At 45.9% G+C, this 14,619-nt stretch overlaps 1 protein-coding gene across 16 annotated transcripts in view; it reads left to right on the top strand.

Annotated features, from left to right (window-relative positions):
- LOC140398474 (coiled-coil domain-containing protein 9B-like) overlaps positions 1-14,619 on the top strand; it is a 426,742-nt gene that overhangs the window by 30,712 nt on the left and 381,411 nt on the right. For all 16 annotated transcript variants that reach the window (XM_072487250.1, XM_072487265.1, XM_072487233.1 and 13 more), the window contains 2 exons: positions 4,817-4,927; positions 12,905-13,009. In XM_072487250.1, the coding sequence (XP_072343351.1) occupies positions 4,817-4,927; positions 12,905-13,009 (216 nt within the window). The remainder of the gene's footprint in view (positions 1-4,816; positions 4,928-12,904; positions 13,010-14,619) is intronic.

The following is a 14,619-nucleotide window of genomic DNA, read 5'->3' as shown; positions in this document are numbered from 1 at the left end:
GGCGGTGGCAACCGTTCTTAGACTTCCTGGCAGAACGGTAGACATTGGTCAATGGCAGCAGCAACTCGGGGTGGGGGGGGGGGGGGGGGTGGGGGGGGGGGGGGGTGGGGGGGGGGGGGGGGGGGAGGGGTGGGGGGGGGAGACTTTATTTCTCTTTCTGTTATTTACACTGGAGGGTCCAGGGGGGTGTATATACTTGTATTAAGTCGGGGTGTTAATGTTAATTTATTATTTATGTACAGGGGGGAGGGGGGTAGGGCGGGTTGCTTACCTAGACCGTGTTTTGTATTTAACTCTGTTGGGTTCCTTTTTCAATTTGTTATTGATATTTTATGAAAACCTTAATAAAAAATTATTTTTAAAAAAAAAAGGGCGGAGGGGTGCCTGTAGAGGGGGGAACTCAGCGGGTTTTCTCACTTGGGGATGGGGGTGTGAGGTAGTGCCCATATGTGAGGGGGATGACGTTGCCCATGGATGGGGAGTGTGGGAGACCCACAAGCTCACTTAGAAATCAGGTGACCCGTTCAAAATGGCAGCCTGATCTGAGTTTAGCTCCCCAGTGCCGAAAAAAAAATATTCCAAAACGGTGAGAAACTCCCCAGGGACCAAACAAGTGACTACGTATCATTAAATAGCGGTGGGGAACCCGCCGGCAGAGTCGGCAGGAAACTCCCTGAAAAATGCACCACAAATGAACTTTGAAATTTTTCTGTTCAATTGCGCCTGAGAACCACGCCCGATGAAACACTTTTATTCAGCGAGTGGTTAGGTTCTGGAATGCATTAACCTGAGTGGTGTGAAATCATGGCATTCACAAGAGATTTAAGCTGCCTAGGAGAAAATATTTACACAGCGCATGAAGTGACGTTTGGGGCAGTGGGGCTTGCAGAGAGCTGGTATTGACTCTGGATGGAATGGTCTCCAGAACTGTTACCATTCTATGATTCTGTGATCCTATCAAGCTATAGCATAGAAACAGGCCATTTGGCCCAACATGACTGCTGAGTTTATCCTGCTTCAACTAACCCTGTCACCGTACTCTTCTATTTCTTTATCCCGTATGCTTTTATCCAGTCTTCCTTTAAGAATATCTGTTGCTTGCCTCACTTATGATGTGGAGATGCCGGCTTTGGACTGGAGGTGGGCACAGCAAGAAGTCTTACAACACCAGTTAAAGTCCAACAGGTTTGTTTCGAGTCACTAGCTTTCGGAGCACAGCTCCTTCCTCAGTAGAATTTACCTGACGAAGGAGCTGTGCTCCAAAAGCTAGTGACTCGAAACAAACCTGTTGGACATTAACCTGGTGTTGCCTCACTTACTACACATGGACATGAATTCCACATTCTAATCACACTCCGGATCATTATATTTCTCCTGGATTTATTTATAACTAATATTTCTGACTTCCTATGTTGAACTGCTCACAATGGGGAATATTTAATGATGTCTTGTTGAAGTCTTCTCATGTAAAGATCTGTAAAGAACCCTAGCCTGTTCAGTCTTTCCTAAGAGACTACAGCTATCAGAATGTACTATTTTCATAGAAAAATGGCACAGGAATATTTGTATCCATCCATGCTCTTAACGTTGACTCTAATGAAATTCTAATGGTTGCTAGTGTTATCATAGAATTTACAGTGCAGAAGGAGGCCATTCGGCCCATCGAGTCTGCACCAGCTCTTGGAAAGAGCACCCTACCCAAGATCCACACCTCCACCCTATCCCCATAACCCAGTAACCCCACCCTACACAAAGGGCAATTTTGGACACTATGGGCAATTTAGCATGGCCAATCCACCTAACCCGCACATCTTTGGACTGTGGGAGGAAACCGGAGCACCCGGAGGAAACCCACGCGCACACGGGGAGGATGTGCAGACTCCGCACAGACAGTGACCCAAGCCGGAATCGAACCTGGGACCCTGGAGCTGTGAAGCATTTGTGCTATCCACAATGCTACCGTGCTGCCTATGGGCGAAGCATTTTCAGAACCCCAAAATGTATCATGGAGTTCAACCAACCTCTCCCTTTAATGGATTTGTTGCTTTTCCGAGCACGCGGCTTTTTCTCTAGGTGTGGGATTACAATTATGGACATGTGTTTTTAAACACAAAACACTGTTTATTCCATGAACTCAACTTAACATCATAAATAAACATTGGATCGCTTAACACCCCTTACTTCAAAGATAACTCAGAAAATATTGCAACAGTAAATAAAATGTTCCTTCAAACTTCCAAGAGACTTAACACCTTTAAACAGTATCACATCAGGTTAAAGGATATATATATTTTCTGTAGAATGGCAGAGACATATTAGCTTGGTTGACTTCAGCTCCAGCACCTTGCTTTCTTCCTGCAGCTCTCTGGACACTCACAGACACACACAAACTGTTTTTTCCAACTGGCTTTCTCCCTCCAAGCAACTCTCAGCAAACCAGAACGTCTTAAGCTGCTGTCTCAAACTGGCTTTCTCCATTTAATCAGCTCACAGCAAAACAGCCAGGCACTTTTAAACTGCTCTCAGCAAAACCAGCCAGGCACTTTTCAAACTGCAAAACCAAACTGCACAATGGCTGAACTGAGCTGAGCGCCACCCACTCTATGACATCACTGTTTTCTTAACGGTACATTGCTTAAACATCCAGTTCTTAAAGGCACTCTCGCATGACACTAGATAGAAATGTATGAAATTATAGAAGCAGGAAAGATCTAATTTGGTCAACACCTAGGCGCGATGTAATGGCCACATTGCGCCCCGCGGGGATCCGAGCGAGCCGGTTAGATCGTGGGAGAGTTCAAAATTAGGATCCACGCCGGGCGGCGGTTAGTTTCTGATCTAACTGGCCTGTTCCTGTTGGCGGGATCGGGAGCCCGCTTATTGGTTGGCGAGAAACCAATAATCACCAATTAAGGCCAATCTCGTTAACGGGACGGACTCCGTATCGCCTGTGTTCTGACTGGCTCCCCAGCGAGCGGTCACGCAGGTGCCCTTTAGCACATATTTAAAAATGTGAAGTTAGTGCAATGGCTGCTGTGGGGATTGGAGAAGGTGGGTAGTCCCCTTTGAAACCAGGCGCTCAGTCTGGGGGCACTGGAGTTGCTGCCCCCCTTGGGCGGGGGGTGGGTGGGGGGAAACGGCCCTGGACTGGGAGGTGAGGGGCTCCACACCTGCGGGTCAAACATGCCACCCGCTCAGATGGTGTATACCCATACCAGGGACAACTCCGGCTGCCTGCCTGTCCGGCCCACCGAACGTCCCCAAAACAGAGCCCTGTTAGAATAATATGGTGAAGCAAAAACAGAAAATACTGGACAATCGGAGCAGGTCTGACAGCACGGTAGCCTTGTGGATAGCACAATTGCTTCACAGCTCCAGGTTCAATTCCGGCTTGGGTCACTGTCTGTGCGGAGTCTGCACATCCTCCCCGTGTGTGCGTGGGTTTCCTCCGGGTGCTCCGGTTTCCTCCCACAGTCCAAAGATGTGCAGGTTAGGTGGATTGGCCATGATAAATTGCCCTTAGTGTCCAAAATTGCCCTTAGTGTTGGGTGGGGTTACTGGGTTATGGGGATAGGGTGGAGGTGTTGACCTTGGGTAGGGTGCTCTTTCCAAGAGCCGGTGCAGACTCGATGGGCCGAATGGCCTCCTTCTGCACTGTAAATTCTATGATAATCTGTGCAGAGAGAAGGAAGCAAAGGTTTTTAGTCTGGATGACGTTTTGTAAGAACACTAACGTTGATATTCGTAAACAGGCATTTTCTCTGACAGCCATAATTGTTGATCAAACTTTTTATATCACTGTTGAAAATACCATTGAATTCCTTATCTAAACAACTTCTGGTGGCTCTCTAGGTATGGATTATACCCATGAGCTTTTCATAGGCAATCCTGGAAGAGATCTAGATTATTTTAATATATTTCACTGTTCTCTCCTGATAACTTCATACCTGTTTGTTAATACCTGTATCAAATAGTTGTCTAATTCCTAACTTTGAAGCATGGTGCTGGACTTTATGTCCAGTGAGTAGGTATTGTGGCGCATCTTCCACTTCTACTCCACCTCATGACCCTGCAGTGATTTGATGTCCATTGGAATATTAATTACATTGAGGTGAGACTTCCGCCCCATTTGGGGAGTAAGTTCCCATCTCCTTGAGTTGCTGGCCAATCTGATGACTGGCAGCTCTCTGGCTCCAGCAAGATCACAGAGTGATAGCCACCGCTAACAAAGGCCACGCTGGAGCTGGATGCAAAGTAAAGGGGAGAGGGGCAGAATTGCTGGGGTGGGGTGGAGGGTGGGAAGGTCTCCGATCTTTACTGTAAATTCGATGATCGAAATCGGGGCCCATAACAGAAACAGCCTCTCCTTCCCTCTGAAGGTCGAGCTGTTACTCATTTCTGGCCTTGGCGTTGCCCACAAAGTAGTGATGGAAGTCACCCCCCCCCCCCCCCCCCCCCCTCCCCCGCCCCACCACCACCACCACCACCACCGGTGCATGTAACATGGTGGTGGGGGCAGCAGCACATGGATAGGCATCCATAGCATTTTATGGACTCCCAGGCTTGCAAACCTGTCCTCAAGGAAGTGTCAAGTTCTGCCTGCAGAGCACAGGAGGTGGTTATTCGGCTCATTGTGCCCTTGTTGATCCTTTGGAAGAACTAGCCCGATTCTCATTCCCTATAGCCCTGCACATGTTTCCTTTTAAACTATTTATCCAAATAACCTTTGAAATTTGCATCATATTTACTGATACTTTATATCTTTGCTCTGTGTGAATTAACCAACGTTGGTACTGCTGTGTCCTTTCCTTTCTAGGATGTAGCATTGGATGTAATTCTAAAGACCAAGGAAGAGAAGGATGCAGAACTAGATAAAAAGATAGAAGCTTTGCGGAAAAAAAATGAAGCACTTATGAAAAGATATCAGGTAAATATTAAAGCTAATTTTGCTTTATTCTGCTCCTTTGGTTTTCTTTTTCTCCTGTGTATGTGTGTCCCTCATTCCCTCTCTCTAAACTGCATCCTGAGTTCCTCTCTTTCGGTTTGACAGCAGTTTTGATTATTACTACCATATTGTGAACTGTTTTATTCAGCTTTTCTTCAGTTTGAATTGTACGAGTGAATTAATCAGATTTAGTAAAAGGGGAATAGACCTGACAGTTAACATTAGTAAAATCACAGGCTAGTAAAATGCTCTACCTCAAGGTCCTAACATCAGCAGAACTTGCCAGCAAGTTTGTTTTCTTGTTTGATTAACACAGTTTCTAACTAGAAGATTACAGTCAAGCTTGTGGGTGAAGGTTGAATAATGAACCTACATAGGCAAGATTGAAAATTAAATGATGGTCTGTGCACTGACTAACTAGATAAGCAATCTGTATCTGCGACTTGGAGCAGAGAATTGTATTAGAATGCTCTTCCTGTGATTGCTCTATTAGAGGAGCATGCTCCTTCAGAGGTTTCTCTGGAATAATTCCCTCCATACTTGAATCATGAATAAACAATTGTAACCTGTCCCTGGGTCCCCTGTGTTGAGTTGGAAGACGTCCACCACAAAATTTATATTTTGAAAACTGAAGTGCACATTAGAAAAGTAAACAGCAGATTGCTATTATTCAACTTTTAAGTATGAATCGTATGGTAGTGTTATGGGCCAGGGTTTAGAGAACCCCAAAGTGTAACATGGAGTTCACCTGACCCACAATTTTTAATAGATTGTGGTATATGGAGCACACAGCCCACTCTACAGGTGTGGTACAGCAGAAAAGGACAAGTATTTTTTAAAGCAAGACAATGTTTATTCTGTGAACACAAGTTAACCTTTTTAAAACAGTGAACATCTAAGCAACCATTAATTCAAATACAAACCCCAACAGCACTAAGTAACCCTGCAAGCTGTCCTTTTAACATCCAAAAGACTTAACAAACCTTCAAACAGGAGCACATTAGGTTTACTTTCAATACTGAGACCTTTTACAATTCTGGGTTCACCAAGTGATCCATAGATAGTCTTTGGCTGGCAGAGATCAACAGTACAGCTCTACTTCAGATGCAGCTCACTGAAAAACACAGACACACCCAAGTTTTTCTCAAACTGAAACTAAAAAGCAGAAGTAGAGCTCAACTCCACCCACACTCTGACATCACTCCAGTCACATGAGCAGCTCCATTTCTTAAAGGTACATTTCTTAAACACCCATTTCTTAAAGGTACTCTCACATGACAGTAGTTTGAACTATGTTATATCTGATTTTGCAGCAGCCGTATTTGATATTTTAAAACAGAAAAATATAATATGCAGCTCAAAGCAGTACTACCAGATTTATTTAGGATACTATGATACCGGTGTATTAAAATTAACTTGTACTGTTTTAAGGAGGTGCAAATGCAATTTAAACTTCTGTCCTACTGTTTACCTTTGAAACTACATTCACTTATCCCAACTTCTACCCTTGCCAGTAGCAATGATCTTACTGAGGTTTAACAAGTTGTCCTTCACTATATGTGTCGATGGGGCAACTTAAATGAAATGAAAATCGCTTATTGTTACAAGTAGGCTGGCCTGCCTTGGTCTGCTTTCAAAGCCAGCGATTTAGCCCTGTGCTAAACAGCCCCTTACTAAGGTTGGGCTACAAAGGTTTCCTGACCCTGTTAACTTCTAATGGAAAGTACGGTGGCACAGTGGTTAGCACTGCTGTCTCACAGTGCCAGGGACCCCGGTTCAATTCCGGCCTGAGTGACTATTTGTGTGGAGTTTTCACTTTCTACCTGTGTCTGTGAGTTTCCTCTGGGTGCTGCAGTTTCTTCTCTCAGTCCCAAGATGTGCAAGTAAACGTAGAAAATAGAAGACAGCGGAGGCCATTCGGCCCTTTGAGCCTGCTCCGTCAGTCATTATGATCCAGTTCAATACCCTGATCCCCTATTTCCCTTTAGCCCCAAGAGCAATATCTAATTCCTCCTTGAAATTACACAATATTTTTGCCTCAACTACTTTCTGTGGTAGCGAATTCCACAGATTCACGACTCTCTGGGTGAAGAAATTTCTCCTCACCTCAGTCCTAAAAGGTTTACCCCTTATCCTAACGATGACCCCTAGTTCTGGACTAACCCACCATCGGGAACGTTCTTTCTGAATCTATCCTGTTTAATCCTGTTAGTATTTTGTAAGTTTCTATGAGACTTCTCTCACTCTTCTAAACTCCAATGACTATATTGCTAACTGATTTAGTCCCTCTTCATATCACAGTCCCGCCATCCCAGGGATCAGCTTGGTAAACCTTCACTGTACTCCCTCCATAGCAAGAACATCCTTAAGATAAGGACACCAAAACTAGGACACCTTTGTCCTAGATTAATCATAGATTATCATTGAATTTACAGTGCAGAAGGAGGCCATTCGGCCCATTGAGTCTTCACCGGCTCTTGGAAAGAGCACCCTACCCAAAGTCAACACCTCCACCTAACACTCAGGGTAAACGTAATCGAATTGTGGTCACTCTCACCAAAGTGCTCACCTACCTCCAAATCTAACACCTGTCCTGGTTCATTACCCAGTACCAAATCCAATATGGCCTTGCCTCTCGTTGGCCTATCTACATACTGTGTCAGGAAACCCTCCTGCACACATTGGACAAAAATGGACCCATCTAAAGTACTCGAACTATAGCGTTTCCAGTCAATATTTGGAAAGTTAAAGTCCCCCATAACAACTACCCTGTTGCTTTCACTCCTATCCAGAATCATCTTTGCAATCCTTTCCTCGACATCTCTGGAACCTTTCGGAGGCCTATAGAAAATCCCTAACAGGGTGACCTCTCCTTTCATGTTTCTAACATCAGCCCATACTACCTCAGTAGACGGGTCCTCATCAAATGTCCTTTCTGCCACCGTAATACTGTCCTTGAGTAACAATGCCACCCCTCCCCCTCTTTTACCACCTTCCCTGAGCTTACTGAAATATCTAAACCCCGGCACCTGCAACAACCATTCCTGTCCCTGCTCTATCCATGTCTCCGAAATGGACACAACATCGAAGTCCCAGATACCAACCCATGCCGCAAGTTCACCCACCTTATTCCAGATGCTCCTGGCATTGAAGAAGACACACTTTAAACCACCTTCCTGCCTGCCGGTACACTCCTGCAACTTTGAAACTGTACTCATGACCTCACTACTCTCAACCTCCTGTATACTGGAGCTACATTTCAGGTTCCCAAACCCCTGCTGAACTAGTCTAAACCCTCCCGAAGAGCATTAGCAAATTTCCCCCCCAGAATATTGGTACCCCTCTGGCCCAGGTGTAGACCATTCCGTTTATAGAGGTCCCACCGACCCCAAAATGAGCCCCAATTATCCAGAAATCTGAAACCCACCCTCCTGCACCATCCCTGTAGCCACGTGTTCAACTCCTCTCTCTCCCTATTGCTCGTCTTGCTATCACGTGGCACGGGTAACAACCCAGAGATAATAACTCTGTTTGTCCTAGATCTAAGTTTCCACCCTAGCTGCCTGAATTCCTGCCTTACATCCCTATCCCTTTTCCTACCTATGTCGAGGGTTGCCAATTTTGGTGGGGAAGTGGGTGTCGTTTGAGGCGCTGAGCAACGTGGCAAACAATGGAGGTAGGTACGTGATGGTGAGCGGTAAGCTGCAGGGGGTGCGGGTGGTCTTGGTGAATGTGTATGCCCCGAATTGGGACGGTGGCGGATTTATGCGGCGCATGTTGGGCCGGATTCCGGACCTGGGTGTGGGGGGGGGTCAGGGTCCTACCCCCTGACGATGTCCAGGACGCTGATCTCGCTGATCCTGAAGTGGGACAAGCACCCTTTACAGTGTGGGTCGTATAGGACAATCTCACTCCTCAATGTGGATGCGAAGGTGTTGGCTACCAGAATTGAGGACTGTGTTCCGGGGGTTATCCATGAGGACCAGACGGGTTTTGTGAAGGGAAGGCAGCTAAACACCAATGTGTGGAGGCTCCTAAATGTAATCATGATGCCTGCAGTGTAGGGGGAAGCGGAGATAGTGGCGGCTATGGATGCGGAGAAGGCCTTCGATAGGGCGGAGTGGGGGTACCTGTGGGAAGTGTTGAGGCAGTTTGGGTTCGGGGAGGGCTCGCTAGTTGGGTTAGGTTACTGTACGAAGCTCCGGTGGCGAATGTGGCCACAAATCGGAGGAAGTCGGAATACTTTCGGCTGTACCGGGGGATGAGGCAGGGGTGCCCCCTGTCCCCCCTGCTATTTGCATTGGCAATTGAACCTTTGGCGATAGCTTTGAGGGAGTCCAGGAACTGGAGGGGGCTGGTGCGGGGGGGAGGAACACTGGGTATCGCTGTATGACGATGACCTGTTACTGTATGTGGCGGAGCTGGTGGGGGGGATGCCGGAGGTGATGCGGATCCTCGGGGAGTTTGGAGACTTTTCCGGGTATATGCTCAACATGGGGAAGAGTGAGCTATTCGTGATATACCCAGGGGACCAGGGAAGGGGGATAGACGAGCTTCCACTGAAGAGGGCGGAAAGGAGTTTTCGCTACCTAGGGATCCAGGTGGCCAGGAGCTGGGGGCCCTACGCAAGCTCAACTTGACGAGGCTGGTGGAGCAGATGGAGGAGGAGTTTAAAAGGTGGGATATGCTGCCACTCTCCCTGGCGGGTAGGGTACAGTCGGTGAAGATGACGGTGCTCCCGAGGTTCCTTTTTATATTCCAGTGCTTCCCCATCCTGATCCCTATGGCCTTTTTTAAGCGGGTCAGCAGGAGCATCATAGGGTTTGTATGGGCGAAAAAGACCCCGAGGGTGAGAAGTGTGTTTCTGGAACGGAGCAGGGACAAAGGAGTGCTAGCGTTGCCTAATCTGTGTGGGTACTACTGGGCTGCCAATGTGGCGATGATACGCAAATGGGTAATGGAGGGGGAGCGGGCGGCGTGGAAGAGGCTGTAGATGGCGTCCTGTGTGGGCACGAGCCTGAGAGCACTGGTGACGGCATCGCTGCCGCTCCCGCCGACAAGGTACACCACAAGTCCAGTGGCGGCGGCGACCCTCAAAATTTGGGGGCAGTGGAGACGCCACGGGGGGGGGGGGAGGGGAGAGGAGAGAGGCACAGGCTTAGGTGTGGTCCCCGATCCGAGAGACCCATCGGTTTGTCCCGGGGAGAATGGATGGGGGGTTCCTGAGCTGGTACAGGGCAGGTATTAGAAGGATGGGGGACCTGTTTATAGATGGGACGTTTGTGAGCCTTGGAGCGTTGGAGGAAAAATTTGGGCTCCCCCTGGAAATGCCTTCAGGTACATGCAGGTAAGGGCGTTTGGAAGACGGCAGGTGAGGAAATTTCTGCTGCTGCCAGCACGTAGGATCCAGGATGGGGTGCTCTCCAGGGTGTGGGTTGGAGAAGGCAAGGCCTCGGCAATCTACCAGGAGATGCAGGAGGAGGAGGAAGCCTCTGTGGAGGAGCTGAAAGGTAAATGGGAGGAGGAGCTGGGGGAGGAGATAGACGAGGGTACGTGGGCGGATGCCCTGGGTAGGGTAAATTCTTCCTCCTCTTGCGCCAGGTTTAGCCTGATACAATTTAAGGTTCTGCACAGGGTGCACATGACTGGAGCAAGGCTGAGTCGGTTTTTTGGAGTGGAGGACAGGTGTGTGAGGTGTTCGGGGAGCTCAGCAAATCATGCCCACATGTTCTGAGCGTGCCCAGCACTCGATGGGTTCTGGAGGGGCGTTGCGAGGACGGTGTCTAAGGTGGTAAACACCCGGGTTAAGCTGAGTTGGGGGCTCACACTATTTGGGGTATCGGACGAGCTGGGAGTGCAGGAGGCGAAAGAGGCCAGTATTCTGGCCTTTGCGTCCCTGGTAGCCCGGCGGAGGATTCTGCTACAGTGGAAGGATGTGAGGCCCCCAAGCGTGGAAGCCTGGATCAGCAACATGGCAGGGGTCATTAAATTGGAGAGGGTAAAATTTGCCTTAAGAGGATCTGTGCAAGGGTTCTTCAGGCGGTGGCAACCGTTTCTAGACTTTCTAGCGGAGCGATAGGAGGTGGTCAGCAGCAGGTGGGGGGTATTTTGTGTTTACTACTGTGTTTATTATCGTTTAATGGGGGGCTTGTATATTGGGGGAATACGTGACATAGCTATAAGATGTTTATTTATGTGTTCTTTGTTTTTCCTTATTTCTGTAAGGGGGGGGGGAACAGGAGAATTGTTGACCCATTGTTGAAAATATGTTTAAAATTTGAATATAAATATTTATGAAAAAAAACTTTACACATTAATCTGCTATGTGAGACCTTGTCGAAAGCCATTTGAAAGTTGAAATTAACCACGTCCACCAGTTCTCTCTGGTCAACTCTACTAGTTACATCGTCAAAAAATTCCGGTCCAGCATGATTTTCCTTTCATAAATCCATGCTGACTTTGTCTGATTACACCACTGCTTTCCAAATGCTGTGCTATGAAATCCTTGATAATGGACTCCAGCAACTTCCCTACTACCAACGTTAGGTCACTGGTCTGTAGTTCGCTGTTTTCTCTCTACCTCCCTTTTTGGATAGCGGGGTTACACTTGCTGCCCTCTAATCTGTAGGAACCATTCCAGAATCCCAAGAATTTTGGAAAATGACCACCAATGGATCTACTATTTCTTGGGCCACTTCCTTGTGTATTCTGGAATGCAGATTATCAGGCCCTGGAGATTTGACCCCTTCAATCCCATTCATGTCCCCCAAATCATTTCTTTACTAATACTAATTTCCTTCAGCTCCTCACTAAAACTTGTGCTTTCAGAACTTCCGGTACATTATTCCTTTATGAAGACAAAAGCAAAGTAAGAATTTAGTTCTTCAGCCATTTCTTTGTTCCCTGTTATGAATTTCCCCGTTTCTGACTGTGAGGGGCCTCCATTAGTTTTTCTCAATCTTTTTCTCTTTACAAACCTATAGAAACTTTTACAGTCAGTTTTTATGTTCTCTGCTAGTTTACTTGCAAATTGTATTTTCCCTTTCTTAATCAACTCCATGGTCTGCCTTTGCTGAATTTTAAACTGTTCCCAATCCTCAGGTTTATTCGCTTTTTCTTGCTAATTTTATGCCTCTTCTTTGAATCTAATACTACCTCTAATTTCCCTTCTAAGCCATGGTTTGGCCACAGTTCCATTTCTACGCTTGCACCTTTTGGAGTTCACCTATTCATTCCTTGAATGCCAGCCATTGCCCGTCTACTGTTCTTCCTTTCAATAATGTTTCCCAGTCCATCATTGCCAGCTCACGCCTCATATCATCATAGTTATCTTTATTGAGGTTCAGGACCTTGGTCTCAGAATCAACTACCTCATTATTCACCTTATTAAAGAATTCTACCTATTATGGTCATTCATCCCGAAGGCTTCTCTCACAACTAGATTGCCAACTAATCCTTTCTCATTGCGCAACACTCAGTCCAAGATGGCCTGTTCCCTTGTTGGCTCCTCAATGTACTGGTCCAGAAAACCATCTCGTCTAGACTCCAGAAATTCTTCCTCTATTGTACTGCGACTAATTTGAGTCGCCCAATCTATATGCAGAATAAAGTCACCCATAATCACAGATGTTCATTTATCACATGCATCTCTGATTTCCTGTCTAATGCTATTCCCAACATTACCACTGCAGTTTGGTGGTCTGTATACCACCCCAACGAATATTTTTTGCCTCTTCACGTTTCTTAACTCCACCCAGCCAGATTCCACATCATCTGTCAGTGGATTGGCCATGATAAAATTATTCCTTCGTGTCTAGGGATATGCAGGTTAGGTGGATAAGGCAGGAGAGTGGGGTAGGGTGCTCTTTCAGTGGGTTGGTGCAGACTCAAAGGGTCGAATTACCTCCTTCTACACTGTAGCGATTCTATTCTCTTCTAAATCGTATTTGATTATTGCAGGAAATTGAAGAAGACAAAAAAAAGGCAGAACTGGAGGGAATGGCTGTCACCACTCGAAAAAACAGACCTGAAAATCTCACTATCACTATAACAAAAGCCCCAAATGTAAGTTACATTTTAGTTGTAAATCTGAATATTTCTTTATCCGATAGTGCCAAAGTAGATTTTTGTGGATGACAATGAGTATTCGAGGGAGAAAGAAATTATAGGGGAAGACGAACAATGTTTTTGAAACAATTTGCTGCCATGACATTCTTGTACCCTTTCCTTCTATTTTTTTTCCCTTGTGATAACAGAAGCAGAGATTTATGTCACGGAACTGGAATGATGGATTTTGAGTTGTAAGTTGGAACAAATATTGTATTCTGTGTACAATTAGTGAGGAATAACACTGTTTCTGGAATGTAGTATAACCAGATAATGAAAAATTAGGCACTAGTTCATCAATGCAAAAAAATTAATTTGGATTATATCTCCTTTCTTCACCACCTCACCCCCATCCCACCCTTGCACAACCTACATTAATCACATCATTCCCCTCTCTGTGTGAATAATTGCGTTCAACTTCTTTTGACATTATGACCACAGCAGATGTTATTGCTGAGTAAATCAAACCCCCAAAGTGAGGTTTGTCTCACTGATCACAAATTTATTTTCACTTGTACAAGCAAGGAGGAAGGATGCTAACAGTCTGTCTCAACCTGAGACTGGTTCAAGGGGCAATAGAACCTATGACTAGGGCATAAAGTTTATGTGAGGGGCTGAAGTCAATGGCTTTGTTTAGTGGGATGAAATTGTAACTCATCCAAGACTGGATAGCTAATAGGTTTAAAATGTGTAGGGTACTGTGCATTTGTACTGAACCAGCTCTGTGGGTCACAGAAAACAATTGTTGAACTTTATAGAATTGTACAGCCCACTATCCTTGTTCCTGCTGGTCTATCCAATTAGTCCCACTTCCCTTGCCTTTCCCCATAGCCCTGAAAATGTTTTTCCATCAAGTATTTATCCAAATCTCTTTTGAAAGTTACAATTAGAACTGCATCCAGGCAGTGCATTCCAGATCAGAAAAACATGCTGTGAAAATCTTTTCCCTTGTGTCGCCTCTGGTTCTTTTGCCAATCACCTTAAATTAGTGTCTTCCGGTAATTGACTTTCTATCAGTGGAAATGTTTGTTTCTTATTTATTCTATTTCGAACCATTTATGATTTTCAACACCTATTAAATTTCCCCGTTCCATCTTTTTCTTTATGGAGACCAATCCCAGCTTCTCCAGTCTCTTCGCATAACTGATGTCTTTTATCTCTGGACCCCATAGCCAATGCTGCTCTGTAGCCAGACTGAGCACTTGCCATTGCCGCTCAAGTCCAGAAAAGCCATGGAAACAAAAAACACATATGGTTGCGATGAGGTGAAAAATAGGCACAAAGCAGTTTGTTTTGGACGGCATGGTCCATGTGGCTGGGGGAGCATGAACCACCATGTGATACGAAGGGTAGAAGATGGGGAATAGAGTAGAAAAAGAAGTGAGATGTTCAAGACAGAAGGGATAGCTCAGAATCTGAGTCAGAGATGGTGCAAAGTCTGGGTGGAAATAGTGTATTCATGTAAAGTATTCAGAGAACAGATCAACAATCAAAAACTGTCTTGTCACAGGTTTGTGTGCATTGTTATTTGCCAACATAATGGAACAGTCCAGGCACTGGAACTGCAT

Source organism: Scyliorhinus torazame, chromosome 2, assembly GCF_047496885.1.
Source record: "Scyliorhinus torazame isolate Kashiwa2021f chromosome 2, sScyTor2.1, whole genome shotgun sequence".
Lineage (NCBI taxonomy): Eukaryota > Metazoa > Chordata > Chondrichthyes > Carcharhiniformes > Scyliorhinidae > Scyliorhinus > Scyliorhinus torazame.
Note: the sequence above shows the minus strand (reverse complement) of the source record. Positions and strands in the feature narration are given on the sequence as shown.